The sequence below is a fragment of the Lepidochelys kempii genome, chromosome 2, assembly GCF_965140265.1.
Source record: "Lepidochelys kempii isolate rLepKem1 chromosome 2, rLepKem1.hap2, whole genome shotgun sequence".
NCBI lineage: Eukaryota > Metazoa > Chordata > Testudines > Cheloniidae > Lepidochelys > Lepidochelys kempii.
In genome coordinates, this window is record NC_133257.1 from 209,617,615 (window position 1) to 209,633,024 (window position 15,410).

At 38.8% G+C, this 15,410-nt stretch overlaps 1 protein-coding gene across 2 annotated transcripts in view; it reads left to right on the top strand.

The window, feature by feature from the left end:
• The first annotated feature begins 8,229 nt into the window (after window positions 1–8,229).
• IGF2BP3 (insulin like growth factor 2 mRNA binding protein 3) overlaps window positions 8,230–15,410 on the top strand; it is a 167,592-nt gene continuing 160,411 nt past the window's right edge. Inside the window, exons 1-3 of one of the 2 annotated variants that reach the window (XM_073333722.1) lie at window positions 8,230–8,297; window positions 12,239–12,473; window positions 14,320–14,380. In XM_073333722.1, the coding sequence (XP_073189823.1) occupies window positions 12,299–12,473; window positions 14,320–14,380 (236 nt within the window). In that variant the 5' untranslated portion in view covers window positions 8,230–8,297; window positions 12,239–12,298. Of the gene's footprint in view, window positions 8,298–12,238; window positions 12,474–14,319; window positions 14,381–15,410 lie in introns of those variants that run through there. The other variant, XM_073333723.1, reaches the window with a different exon arrangement.

Consider the following 15,410-nt stretch of genomic DNA (forward strand, 5'->3'; position numbering starts at 1 on the left):
ATTTTAAAGCAGAGGTAGAAGAGAGTCAGTTCTTAAGTCAAAAAGCCTCCCAGTTCATTTTGTATACTGTAGAATCACTACCATAAATGCACCATTTACTCAACTGGATTTAGATTAATTAGTTGAAGTCCAATAGGTGTTCTTTAAGGGAATTGTGTGTATAAAACCAAGTTCCACCACTGCCCCTAAGTTATCTGCTAGATTGATCATAAGAACTTGTTTTATGAGCTTGTAAATGTCATTAAATCTATCGGGTTTAATAGCAGATTTCTATCCAACCTCCATTCAGTGGATTCCACAATATGAAACTGGAAGCTGTAGTTTTACAGATAAAATGGTATACATGCACATCTATCACCCATAGCAGCAGTGTAGGTCTATGCCTAATTGAAATAAGAAAAGCAGTAACTTTGCACTTACTGTAAAGCAGATTACAGGCAAAAATGATTTGTCCTAAAGAAATTTTCCAAAGGACAATTCTCTCCCTGCACCTGCAGCCTGGGGAGTTGGGGTGCATGAAAGACCTCACCTACACCACTCATCAGTCTCATAGGCAGCTATTTCCTTTTCCTTCCACTATCTTTCTAGGTCCAGCCAAACACATCGCTCAGTACTTAGCTAGTGTATTTCTTCAACAGTATTCAGCAGATTTGCCAGAATATGGGTGAAATTTACCAGAAAGGAAAGTACAGTGACATTTATTATAAAGCAAACAATACTTATTTGTGTGACCATTTTCTCTTACAGTAAAGAGACAAAACCAGTGACAGCTTAGTAAGGTAAAATGTTACATTAATTTATTTCATATTAATCCAACTTTTTCAGTTGTATCCAGCTGAAAATATGTCAGTACTTAATAGTATTGAAACTAATAGGTGACTAAACATTAAAAAAGTATTTTCTCTATGCCAACGAAAAGAAAGATGTTAAACTGTCACTTGATTGCAGTGACAATCCTAACTGATGGCCACTCAGAAAACTTAATTTGTGGCCATGTCTAAAACATTTTCGTAAGTTTACAGGTATGCTACAAAGGAAAGAACTCAGGCAAAGAATAGAGAGATCATTTTGAAAATTTTAAATGCAGTGTCTCAGTATTTAATTTGAATAAATGCCTCATCTCTCACATAACATCACACCATTATTCTATTCCATTGACATTAAGAGATAACGGCTAATATTTTGGTTCTAAGAAATCTTTATATATAAGCTTTTTATAACATGTATGACTATAAGGACTATGGAGGACAATAACAGAAAGTCTATAAAAGCAACTCAAATTAAAAGATAAGGGAATAATGATTAACTGAAAAGTTAAATGGTCATGGAATTATTTCTGTAAAAAGACTTAAATTAAATACTATTAGTAAAATAACTTATTCTAATGTAACAAACATTTAATTAGACAGAATAGGGAAACAGTAAAACTCAATCTAGTAAAACTCCCCTCAAAATCTAGTAAAAAATCTAAAAAAAAAGACCTGCATTATTATTTCAGAAATCCAGTACTACTGAAAAAAGAAGAAAACAAAGTAGTGTAGATTCTAAAATAAATGTTGTATGTTGAGCTATGTACATATGGCTTTAGCATCTGGAATAGTAATTTGATAACAAGACCTCAAGATTGTTCAGTGCTACACATTGTAAGCAAGCCCTATCTTGTTTTATCACCTCACAACCCACCATGAAAGACTTACCCAAACTGAAAATGTGTGTATACAAATGCAAATGTTGCATTGTGGGCAACAAAAAAGTTAGATTGAAATTTTTATTTTAAGAAGATGAAAACCTTGATGCTCCTGTATAATAATGTCTTCATGGTAGTTTCAGTTATAATCTTCCCATCTCTTTTAATCACTCAATCTTGTGAAAAATTATTCTTTTTAAATTGGTTAGTCTCTAAGGTGCCACAAGTACTCCTTTTCTTTTTGCGAATACAGACTAACACGGCTGTTCCTCTGAAACCTGTCTTTTTGGCTAATGTTTTCATGCTTATTTTCTGCTCAAAAGTTACTTAAGTTGGAGGTGTATACAGATGCACATATGGGGAAAGAATGGCAGTACATTTTCTGTTTTTTAAAAAATGGCACCCCCACATCCCCAATAATTAAAAGATAGCTATACTTTGAAACTTGACATTTAACTAGTCCTCACTGGAGTACATCCATGAACAAGTCTGAATTAAAAAAAGACTAGAAGTTAGTTTTGAACATCTGAAAGTTACATACTGCACATGGGAGACAATGTCACTTAAATCTGAGAATTTGCACTTATAGAAAGATACAGTGTGTGTGTTTTTTCAATAGTGAGCATTTAAAAATGCACATTAATAGCTATTGAGTAGAACCTCTTAGGCCAGAATGTGCTTTGATGAGGAACTGAGCAGGCACCTGTTGGCCTTTGACTTACTTGAGCCTGTTTGCTCTAACAGTGAACACTTTTGTCCTATTCCCACTCCTTTCTCTGTTTACCTTCCCCCACCCCTTTTCTCTCTTTCAATAAAACAAAACAAAAAAACAAACAAAACCCCCCAGCATCACCAAAAAGCTCCTAACACTCCAGGGAAATATATTCATATAAAAATTAGACTATACATTGTCAAAAGATTTAATGCAACATTAAGACCTCACAGCTAAAAATCACAAGATCAGGAAACGAAAGTTAAGATTCACAGAACTAGCTTAATTTGACCATGTTGTCAAATGTACTATTTTCTATTCCTATTTTTCTTAAATGTATAGCTTAATATATTTTGATATTGTTAAATCTTAGAAGCATGTGGATTTTGGCTACCTTTACACATCCCTGGGAACTCTAACCTGAGTTTCCTGATTTATGGTTTAATTAAGCAACTTTAACACTGAATTAAATTAAATTATTTTGCATTTTACTTAAGTTAGTACTGAAGTCAACATTTTAATTTCCTATTTTGAAAAAAAGATTAAAGATCCTATTTTGCCCATGATCTTATGTTTTTAGCTCAACATTTTGATTTTAGCTTTAACTATTATTATTTTAACATTGTAACTGAAGCAGATATGTATATACAAAAGACAGTGATATAAAAAAAATACACTTTTTGAACCTTCTTGAGGTTGTTACTGAATTTCAAAGAGTGATATCCAATGTTTCAACTGCATCATTCAAGGTCTCCCTTTAAAAAACAAAAACAAAACAAAGAACAAACATAAACCAAAGTATTGGTATGTCTTTGTAAAAAATAAAGTTATTTTAGCAATGTTAAGTTACAGCAAATAATGTAGATGTTATTCTGCACTTAAACTACTACATATATGAATGTATCATGGAATGTTTACATATAGGTTGAAGTTTTATAACAGGTCTGATGCTATAAAGCTGATTTCTTTCCCCTGGCCTCTGTGACCCCTATTATACTATTTTAGTATGCCTTCAGTGACCTGAGTTTTTAAATGCATGAACCACAAACCTCATAGAAGTTCACCATAAAATAACAAAATAGAGTGAATTCAGTATTAAACTTTCAGGCTTATCTAAACATATCGTTTAGCTTTTCTCTGTATTTTATTGTTGCTCACAATTCCAACTTTAGTTCACAGGAGGCTTTACATGTGAAGGAGACACACAGGTAAGTTGTTTCATTACCTATACTTTAGAACATAGGATTTTATCACTTATATTAGACATTTAAAAACAGTCTTTACAAAAATTAATCTTAATATACAGAAACCAGTTATTTATCAATAGAAACATCCTATTAGCCCAAATTTTACCAAGGACAACAAAACTCAGATACAAATTAGGTATTTTAAAATCAGAATTAGTTTGGGAGTAGCAGTATTTTTCCTTGCCAAATTAAGTTACATTTATTTCCACACATTATAATTATGATGATGCAGGATACTTTTCGGATTATGGGACTTTTTCTTCCAGGGACAAAGAATTATATTGTTGAAACAGTGGTTATCAGTCTAATAATAATAATAATAAAAAATCTTTGTATAAGTCCTAGTTACTTGGTTGTACCAGATGATGTTTTATAACATCTGGGAACATAAGTAAATTTGTTCAGACTACTTAACACTTGCAGTGCCATAACTGAGTAAAAAGGGTGGTCTATGTATTTTCATTATATATATTATTGTGCAGATTATTTTAGGTTGACAGTGGTTACATGAATACATCATTGGTAGTTTGATTTTCTTAACAATATGTTAAGCTAACTAGTTACAGAAGAAACAGTTATATGGTTTGTATGAAAAACATACAACTGCAGAGGATTTGTTTAAAACTAAGTAAAAATAACTGAAGTGACAAAATTACTAAGGGTATAAGCACTACTGTCTTCAGGAGGAACCAATCTCAGCTGTTCAGCTAAACTGAGGAAAGAACTGAAGAACAACAAAAATGGATTGCAATTAACATTGCTACCTTATGATCTTGAGAAAAATAAAAAGTAGCAAGCAACGAAACCCTAATGTGTTTGAAAATTTGCTTTAAAAAAAATTACTGACCAATCGTTTCAAGTATAAAATCGTAAGTAACTAATTTTATAAGCAACTATTTTGATGATTTCAATCTAATGAAATACAATTTGTAAAAGAGAGAAAACAAAACCTAAACTAAACATTAATGAACTGAGTTACACATATCAACCTCAGCCTACAAAATAAATTACTTTTAAGACATGGGACTAATTTAAAATATTTTATTTGTAAATCCTAGGAAACTTTCCAACACTAGCAAGTTTAACTTTTCTTTTGTTGACATCACAGAATAGAGTATTATTACAGCTGTAAATCTTTCAGAGTTTTGTCAAAGACTGGCACTACATCAGATTTTCTTCACAAATCATGAAATAAGGTAAATTTTGAAAATCTTCCCAACAGAAATGTAATCTATAGATGTTGTTTATTTAGAGAGAAAGGATAGACCAAGATCCAACCACAAAGCAGTATTAAAAAGCAAATTTAAGGCTCTCTTCCTGTAACCTACAGATATTAAAGAAAGGTTTGGGCTATGTTCATCAGGTATCTATGATGCTGAATACTAGCTGAAAACATAAGAATATGTTTTGCTTTACTAATATTATAGTGTAGAGCAGCTTCTTATTGTTCTCTCCAGTGAGATTTCATGCTTGGGTTGCTGTCCCATTTTACTCCATTAGTTAATACATTTTTCCCCTTGGCAAGAGACCTGCTGGATCAAATGAGTAGCAAACAAGAAACATATTTTGACTTCTTCCAAATGCAAATATATACATATATAAGATAAATTATATTTAAATTAGGACAAGCATTTTTATTGTCTGTGAAATAACTACTTAATTTTCAGTTCTTGATTTCTTATAAAGGGTCCATAAATCCTTTGTATATAGAGGAAGCCATATAAACAATTACTACTGTCACTTTTTGAATTTTCCTGCTTCTTCACTAGATATGTTTTACATGAGGTTTATAATTTCAGAGATATATTTTCCATACAATAACCAGCTTTCCTCCTGTACAGTACTATAAATTATCTACAAAGTTTCAGATATTAATACACTAAATATTTGTAAGTCATTTTGAAGCTCAAACTTTAAATCCATTTGTGCCATGCAAATTAATATTGTGCTGAATATCTGTTTTACATATAAGCAATCTTAAAAGGAGTTTAGGCTACATTTATCTAATGTAAACATACAAAAATAATCAGGTTTTCATTTTGCAAGAACTGTTTTGGGAAAGTCTAACAATTAGAAACACAATAAATACAGAAATCAGTTACTGCATAAGAATATTCTTTCATAAAATGTAAGAGCAAGTTATTTAATTTTCCACTAAAATATATAGCACCACGTATGCACTGCAGTTATTTCTCTTTCAGATTATAATGGAATATTTACATTTTGTTTCTACCATTATTTTCATTTTTATCTAAACACTTTAACAACTCTTCTTAGCATTACAAATAAATAAAGCAAAAATAAATAACTTTTTTGGTAAATCAAGCCACAAAAGTTAACTTCTATATATTTTCTTAATATTTTTATTAAGTGAAAAAATTAAACAGATTTCTTTGTTACAATTATTTTTACCCCAGCCACTAAAACTTGATATAGTTCTCATTTATGTGCCTCATTATTAGTAAGTATCTATAGCAAATAACTGCATACATATACACTATACTGATTATGTTCATTCACTTACTGTTATGGATTCAAGATTAAAACTTCAATACAGTAATTGATAACTGTTCTTCAGGAAATGGTCTGTAAAGAATTTCTATACTGTGGTAACTTTGCTAATAGCAAAAAATATAAAAGTCTTACAACTGCTTTCATCCAAGTTCACTGCACAAGTTATGAATAGTTTCTTATTTATTTATTTGATTAATTTTAGATAATTTTCTTAAATGTTTTAAAAGTTATTTATACTAGTACAAAATACATAATGTAGGTCTCAGTGGATGTTTTCATTCGGTCTTATTAGCAACACAAATCAATATGACAGGTATTGGCTGGTGTAAGTGATTATTCCAGTTAAACCTGCAAAAAAAGCTGTATGTGGTTATATGCTTGATAGTTTTTGAATGCAAACAGTAGCAATATTGATCAGATATTGGACTGCTATCATGTAATCCAGTGACAAAATGAACTGCAGCACCTTGGTGAATGCACTTTTTCAGTCTCTCTGCTGTTCATCTTGAAGACTCCTATTTCATTGGTTTTCAGTTTGTCTCTGAACTGGATTTGTTTTTGCCTTACCACCCCCCACCCCCAAATTTTTACATCTTCACAAAACTAGGCTGGATCAGCCATCCTAGAACTAGCTGTTCAGCCATAAAACTGCAACATCCTTACCTACCTTGTAGCTGTTTCAAACAAAAAGGTTTTTATGTATTTTGTCCATGGCAAAATAATTATGTACTGGTTTGTTAGTCTTTTTCGGTTTTTAAAAAATGTATTTTAAGATTTAGCTTTGGAAACTCTGGGGAAAGCTACTAATGTAGTTTCTTTAGAAACGTTTGAATATTAGCAGTCATTTTACAAAAAATAAGAGAAAATAAAGTATTCTCGCTACCTACAACGGATCTTAACGGCTAAGGCAGAGTCAAAGCGTGGAAAAGAAAGAGGCACACGAAAATGGTGAGAAGCTGCATTGCTCGTCCTGCAGCGTGGTACAAACTTACACGTTTACAAAGCATCAGCCCAGCAGAACCCTCCATCAGCCATTAGAGGGTGAACGAATCGCAGGAAGAGCTACACATTGTATCGCTTCATCCTACCCAGTAACACTTTGTTTCCTTTTTTTTTTTTAGGGGCCCAACAGAACAATCAGAGGAAAGAAACAAAAACACCCGAGAGAGGGAAGGGGGCTGTTTTCGCGCCATAACCACTCCAGCGGCAGGGAGTGCACGCAGCGGGCCAATGAATGGGGAGAAGAGCAAACAAATCAGGCCGGCCGTGGCCCCAGCACAAACGAGGCTGGGAGAGCTGGTAGGTGCAGCTCTGAGCCAATAGGAGGCAACGCTCACTCACAGCCTCCGAGTCATCGCTGGGAGCTCAATGCTCTGCTTACTACGATTACTACGGCGGCTCCCTCCCAGGCGCCCGGCGCTTGTTGCTAAACTGCAACCTTGCTCCTTTGCTCAAATGGCTTTTGTAGCAGGAGGCGGGTAGTTTCCAGCTGGCAAAGAACTTCTGCACGATCCAATCCGTTGCCTTCACAATTGATTGGATCATGGCCAAAAGGGTGTTTGATATTTATAGAGCATAGATGACTTCTGCAGCCTGGTTAGTCTGTCTCCATGTTAATGCGGTGCTAGGGTGGGCAGTGTGTGGGTTGTTTTTTCCCCCCCCTTCTTTGACTGCCTTTGGGGTGTCCTCTTCGTCTACGGTGTTAGCTTCGTGCATGAGTCAGTTTTGCATCCATGTTCAGGCCAATTAAAGGTCGCTGCAAGCTATAGGAAGCTTTAGTTGAGCCAAAGACAAGGCAGGGCCTTGAAGGGCGGAGGGGTTTGGAAGGGGGAGGGGAGGATGAGAAAGCACCAGAATGTTAAACAATTAATGATATTTCTAACATTTGCTAATCACGGGTCGTGTCAATACAGTCTTCTTCCCCCTTCCCCTAAAATCGTATGCATCTCTCCTTGTTTTGGGCCTTAATACAGTGAAAAAGAGAATCCCCTTCAATGACCTTTCAATTCTTTCCATGATATAAGCAACTAATAGTCCTAAAACAAGTACAATGCATATTCTTCATGCAGATTATGGATGCCAGATCTCTGATGTATCCTAACCCTTATCTAATGCCAGTTGAACTCTGTCTAAACAGGTAAGAGTTTGCTAGATCATTCACAGGCCCTTCAAATACCTCTACCCTATAAGTATACTATGATTTCTATTTGTTGTTGTTTTTATGGCAGAAAGACCAATGCATTCCTCCTCATTTTCCACCGTAATTATCACTTAAACAGAAACTTTTAAAATATTAAATAATGTTCTAAAATATAATTATCTTCAGAACATACTCACCTGTATCTTTTTTAAAAAAATTAATTTTTACAACCGTGACAGAGCAGTATTAGTTAAAGACATCCACATCTGGTGGCAAATACTATTGCTTCATATCTATTGTGTGTACTAGTATTATAAGGAAAATAATTTATTCAACAGTCTCTCTCTCTTTTTTCCTTGACATCTGTAAAGGCAGCACATGTTTTGTCACTGGGGGGAGGGGAAGCTTTAGCTAAATAATTACACTTTCTATTACACAACTGATAAAACTTTAGTACAGTTCTTACTTTTACCTTTAATTTTCCTATGAAAATGTTTTAAAAGGAAATTGAGCCAATTAAAGGTTAGTCTTGTTCAGCTTCCTCATAGGGGATAAAATTCAGTAACTTTAATTTTTGCTATACACATTTTTTCATATGTTAAAACTAACAGCTCAAATGTTTTGAATTTGGTAAAACTGGATCCACACATTTCTAGAATAGGAGGCTTGCTAAATATCTAGTTAACTATAAAATGATATACTTGTAAATTATTTAATTTGGGCTTAAAATAAATTACATATCAAATTATAAATTTTATATAAAAAAAGATGGTCACCTAATTAAATTTTGGGTGTTAAATTAAATTTGTATATGGTAATCAGAAGAGCCCTATTTATCTAATAGCATAAACAGAATGTTTTATGTTAATATTTAGAATTTAATTTTGAAAACACTAGCTATTCTTCTTTACATTACAAATAAAACAATACAATATAGTTCTGTATGAACCGACTAAGCAACGCTTTTTCCCTTTGTTATAAAAATATATTTTCAGTATGTATGGCTGATGTTAACATGCAGGCTTCTTCCTCCCCTCTAACAGTGGACAATTAAATATTTGTAACTTGTTTGTTGTTGGACAACTGATGTATGGTTTGACTTAAATTCCCACTTCTGACTTTTCTAAAGAAAAAAGTGGGTAGCAAAACAGATTAGCAAACTAAAACATTAAATAAAATGTATACATTCTACATTTAACAGTGTAAAGAGAAAATATTTGCACAATGCTTTTTAGACCACACACGTAGAAAAGAGCACATGCAGATAAATTGATAAATTCAGTACAAATCAAAGTTAAAGAATAACACTAGACACTTTTAGAGAACACTGTTTAAACCACTTTGCAGTTTTGACTAATAGATCATTTTAAAAAACTTAACATGCATGTGTTCTCTTTTAATCAGACTTTACAAGATATTACAATAAATAAAAGTTCATTTAAGAAAAATGTCCAATCCAGAGCAGACTGCTGTAAACTGGTACTGTTGAGTGAAGCTTATCTAAACTAAGGAACTATTTGCCCATTTTCTACAAAATAGAAGAAGTTGTGTTTAAGGTCGAACGAGTAGAACACAATAACACCTTTTGTCTACTACAAGAAAAGTAATCAAACTTACATTAAACAATAGATTTAAATTATAGAGATTAGTTTCTTCATATGCACTAGTAAAATTATGCCTCAAAAGTTAAACTGAAATGTTACAATCTATATGAGATTATTTCATATTAACTACGGTTCTTATTTTAAGGAATACCACATTGAATTATACCACTCTGTGCTAAATCTTCAATAACTGTCTTTACTGTGCCTTTTGTAAACCACGTGTAATAGTACATTCAATCTGTAATGTCCAAAGTAAACAACAAAAGAACTTGTCAACATTCATCAACAACATATTTTCAGGTTAAATTAAATTACATGTATTTACTTATTTAGTTTGTAGAAGTGAGGTACAAAACTGTAAGCCTTAAGGTATTTCTGTTTATGCGTATTTCCACATAAAATACAGCCCATGTGGAAATTCATTCATTGTTAACTAATACACGTACTTAACTATTTTCCATGGAATACCTATTAAAATCTACCACAAAAAAATTGACCATGGAATAAATGAAACCTTCCACTAAAGTGCATTAAATTATTAAACAAAACCTACTAGATTGCTATATTAAATACACTTCTGGCTTTCATTTCCGTATCCTTTCTTCATCTTCAGGCAACATTTTGTTTGCACTGGAAAGGCTCCACACACCCAAACCCCTCCCCCCTTGCCCCAAACCCACCATTGTACTCTTTACAAATGTTGAAAATTATGAATGATTCTTTAAACCAAAAGGGGGAGGGAGAAATATCTCAAAATTCCTGGGTGTGTTATTACCATCCTAGGGTAACGCTGGTTGGTTATTCTTCACATTTTCTAAGATGCGAGCTACCATTAACTAGATTAAAAGAAAGAAGGAAACATTTTTTTTTCTTTTGGGAGGAACTAGAAGAACACGTTATTCTCTCACTCTGGACTCTCCCACTTCTCAATCATTCCCCAACTGTCCTCCGTCCACCCCCACCCTCCGCCTCTTTGTCCTTTTTTCCATGCTGCTGCGTTCCAGAGACACTGCAACCCACGCTAATCGACCCGCCAGAAACATTACCAGATGGGGGGCTCCTTCGAGGCTGGAAAGACCCTAATTTCCCCCTTCCCGCTCCCCTCCCTCATTTAGTCCCTTGTCTTTCTGCAGCGCGCAGCCAATGGCAAACAAGAACCCGAAAGCCACCAAACATGAAATCACAGGCAAAGGTGCTGCGCAAAGAGAGATCGCTCAGGGCGCTGCTAATAAGAATATTACCCCAGCAGCACGCAGCCTTCCTAAGTACCCCTCCCCTCCCCTCCCCCTCGGTGACCCACCCACACAAAGTGCTCAAGCCATCTTGCCAGAAGAGCGGAGCTTGCACGAACTACCCCTATGCATAATACGGTGGCTTCGCATCACGGGGAGAGAGGAGGAGGCGTGGGCAGTATACGGCATGTTTTCCCTCCTTCCTGGAGTACCCTGGGCGCTTGCACCCGCCCCGAGAGACAGCGCGTCCTCGCCTCCCCCCGCTGTTTGTGCACGCTTGCAGGGGAGCGAGCTCGCAGCGGCTGGCCCCAGAAAAGCGAGGCCGGGCGCTATTTGTGAGTGGGGGAGCGCTGGGCGAGGGGGTCCGAGCCGCTGTCAGCAACGGTGGTGAATAGGGGCAGAGAGGGGACGCGCGCTCAGGGCCGGCGCCCATCAAACTCCCGAGCTCCCGCTTTCTCGTCCCCAGCAGCGGCAGCTCTCGCTAAACTTGCCCCCGTGTGTTGTGTGCAGCCAGCCTCTCTCCTCCTCCCTGCCTGTCCCTCACCAGTCTCTCCTCCTCCTCCTGTGAGTGTGTGAGAGAGGGAGCCGAGCTGCAGCTACTATCTAATTGAGGCGCTGGGATTCCTCACGTGAGAAGTTGATTTGTAGTTTGAACACGTGGCTCATTCAAAAAGCCGGAATATTCAAGTAATTTTCTTCCACTCCCCTCCCCCCGGTTTTTTTTTTTTTTAATTGAGAGGCGGCGCCAGCATGCACGTAGTGTGACATTTTCATAGCCCGCCCGCTGCTGCTGCCGCTGCCAAACGGGCTTGGGGGCAAGACAAAAAAAGTAGTTTCTCCCCCTCCTTTCTCCGCCCGCCATCCTGGTCCCCAAGCTGGGTGTTCCCCCCCTTTCTCCCCTCCGCGGCCGGATCACACAGCAAACGCTCCGGATTCCGATTTGGATACAGTTGGGTTTTTTTTTTACCCCCTGAGAGAGGGTGGGAGGGACTCAGGCTGCAGATCTGATTTTTTTTTTTCACCTCGCTCTCGCTTTCTCTCTTTCTCTCTCCTCCATCGCATTTTATTTTACACCCCCCCCCCCACCACCTTATTTTGCAAGCCGAAGTTGCTGGGCGTGTGTGGATTGTGGGGTTTTTTTTTTTTTTAAACGAACGAGACCATGAATAAGCTGTACATCGGCAACCTCGGCGAGACCGTGAGCCCGCTGGACCTGGAAAGTCTCTTTAAGGAGTCCAAGATCCCTTTCAGCGGCCAGTTTCTGGTGAAGACGGGATACGCGTTCGTCGACTGCCCCGATGAGAACTGGGCTATGAAGGCCATCGAAGCACTTTCAGGTGAGTCCCTCCAGGCGCTCTGCGGCCCCCCGCACCCTCCACGCCGGCCCCGGGCACCCACCCCCGCACCTCTCCCCATCTGTTTCCTGCTCACACACAGACAAGCTCCCCTCCTGTCCCCCAGCTTCTCTCTCCCACCCACATGACTTCCCCCCCTTACCTCGTCCGTTCAACCCGGGGGGGGGACCCCGAAATCTGCCTCGCTGCCCCTTTCCCTGCCAAGGAGGTGGGGGCGAAACGAGAGCCGGCCCTCCGGGGCTGTGTGCGCTCGGGCTGCAGGCGGCCGGGGCTGGGGGGCTGCAGGCGGCCGGGGCTGGGGGGCTGCTGCGGTGTCTGGCCGCGGGAACTGGGGGGCTGCGGATCCCGGGCACGCCGGCAGGTAACGTGCACGCTGGCGTTTGACATCCAGCCGCCTTCTGGCCTTCCCCGCGCCCGGGGATTGCGCTGCAGCCATGCGGGCTGTGGGAGAGGGCCCCGGGGGGCGCTAGGCTGGCTGGCTCCGGCCGCGGGGAAGGCGGCCAAGGAGGATTTCCACCCCCCTCGCTCACAACAGGCCAGGGCAAGAGGCAGGAGCCTGGGCCCAGAAACCCAGCACGCTGCGTCTCCCCTATTCCCCCCCCGCCCCCGACGGAAAATCCTGGCTTCTCGGCGGGCGTCCCGGGAATTGGGGGCGGGGGGAGTATTTGGGGTGGGGGGAGGCCATGCGATTCAATGTTTGCATGGTGCGAAGGCGAGCCTGGCGATGTGGAGGGGAAACTGAGCCCTGCTTCCGGCGTAACGTGCAGGGACGGCGGGGCGGACGAGCCTTGCTCTGTGCATACAGCGCGCACCTATAGGCGCTCTTGGCCCGGCATCTCCTGCCCAGCGTGTATCCCCGGCAGCCAGGCTACGGCTTGGTAGAAGCCGCCTTCTGGGTGCACTTGGAAGGAGTTGTCTGGCGGAGCTCCCAGCCCCACGCGGGTTGTTGCACAGAGGGGACGCGTGCTGTAGCTTTCCCTACAGGGAAGGAGAGTAACCCAAACTTGAGAGGGAAAAACTATCGGCCCCTCCCCACCCTGGCCAGAGGGGCTGGAAGGGCTCGGGCCCTAGAGGGCTGCATTCCTTCGGGATTATTTATTTCGCTTTCCCTTTGACTGCCTCTCCTGCACCCATCACCGCTTGCAGCAGCCAGGCCGCCTCTCTGCCTCTACATCCTGTTTTTGTGTAAAATGTAATGTTGCCTGTTTAATACGGTTTGCAGAGGCTTCAGGGGGGAGGCACCGGGGGCTGCGAAAGCCCTTCTGATATGCGCTCTCTTCACCCCCATCTCCCTCCAGAAAATGCCATGAAGTTTAATTTTGAGGCCTGTCGCCCTGCGGGACGCGTTGGAGTAGCCGGGGGAGGGAGGGATGCCCTGCCCAGAATAGGCAAGTAGGGAAGATACAAGCATTTTCACACAACCCTGAAGTATTCCCAATCCCTCCTGTCTCCTCTCTTTGAGCTGTAGGGCCCTGATCAGCTCATACGAGCGAAATTTTTGAATCTATATTACAGAGCCCTTGGAAAAAAATGGTTCAAATAAAGGAAGAAGTCCACTTTAAAATAGCGTCATTCACTTACCTCTTCGGACAATTATTGGACTAAAAGGAATCACTAAAAGTCAAGTCCCTTGTCTTGTGATAGCAACAGCATAGTGGCAAACTGCAACACCAGTTATTAATGAATAAGCTAACATGTTGCACTTTTAATTTCCTGTGCTGTTTTAAAACACCACAAATTCAATTTGGGAAGGGTGGGGAGATGAAAAAGAGGGAGGCATTCAAACACATTTAAAAACACTTCTCCCTAATTTTGTTTGTATTTACAGGTAAAGTGGAACTGCATGGTAAACTCATAGAAGTTGAACATTCAGTCCCTAAAAGACAAAGGTAAATACTTTTTTTTTCTTGCCCTCGATGACCAGTCTACCACAATTTAAAAAAAAACAAAAAAACTTAAATTATGTTTGCCTTCGTTGTGGATATCTTATCTACTTTATTAAACTAAAACCCCACTATGATAGAATAATTCCAGAATTGTACCCTTATATTTTGAATGTAATGTATTATCAACCTGCACTGGATTTATAGAAACCAACCCTCTTCATGGAAGAAGTAGGTTGTGATTGAATGACAAATAATTATTAAAAAAATTAAATTCCTGAGAGGAGTTAAATTTTGTACATTAGCAGGAAATGAAATGGGATGTTTTGAACTGTGTAACAGGCAAGCATGTGAGCTTTGCTCGGCAACAAAAAGCATCTTGTAAATATACTTGTATACATACAGTTTTTTGATACTGCCATGCTGGAGGCTGCAGCATTTTATAGCTAAGTAGTGTAAGTTTCATCTAGATTTAAGGAGGAATTTTTCTTTACTGTTTTGATCTGGCATGTACAGATATATGAGGAAACTCTGATTTCTCTTTAGTGAAGACATGATTTATGCTTCCTTTATTTAAGTGTGGGTTTAATTTTTGCAAAGTAAGTACTTCAGGGCTCAGTAGCATGTAGTTTTGTGGGCCTGATGTGAAGAAACAATGATCAGATTCTTGCAGCAAAGCAGACTAGTACTTCTGTACTGCCTAGAGCATTGTATTCTGCTTTTTTCACGAATGTTTAAATTATACTGCACTCTAGGTTTTCTAGAGAGTAATAACAAAATAGATCGAACTTTGCACTTACTTGTTCCTGCCCTCCATTATACAAACAGCCATACTTCCCAGATTAAATAACTTTATTTAAAAAGTGCTCCGAACACATCCCTTAGACTTGTACAAAAATACAGAATTTCCTCAAACAGTTGATTAGAAAGGTGTGTATAAATATTAGTTGCTTTATTGTTGGGAATCTGATTGTGGGATTAATCTTTGTTCAGCAGTGGAGGGAAGCTTCACTTGAGAAAGTATGGTTGTGGGATT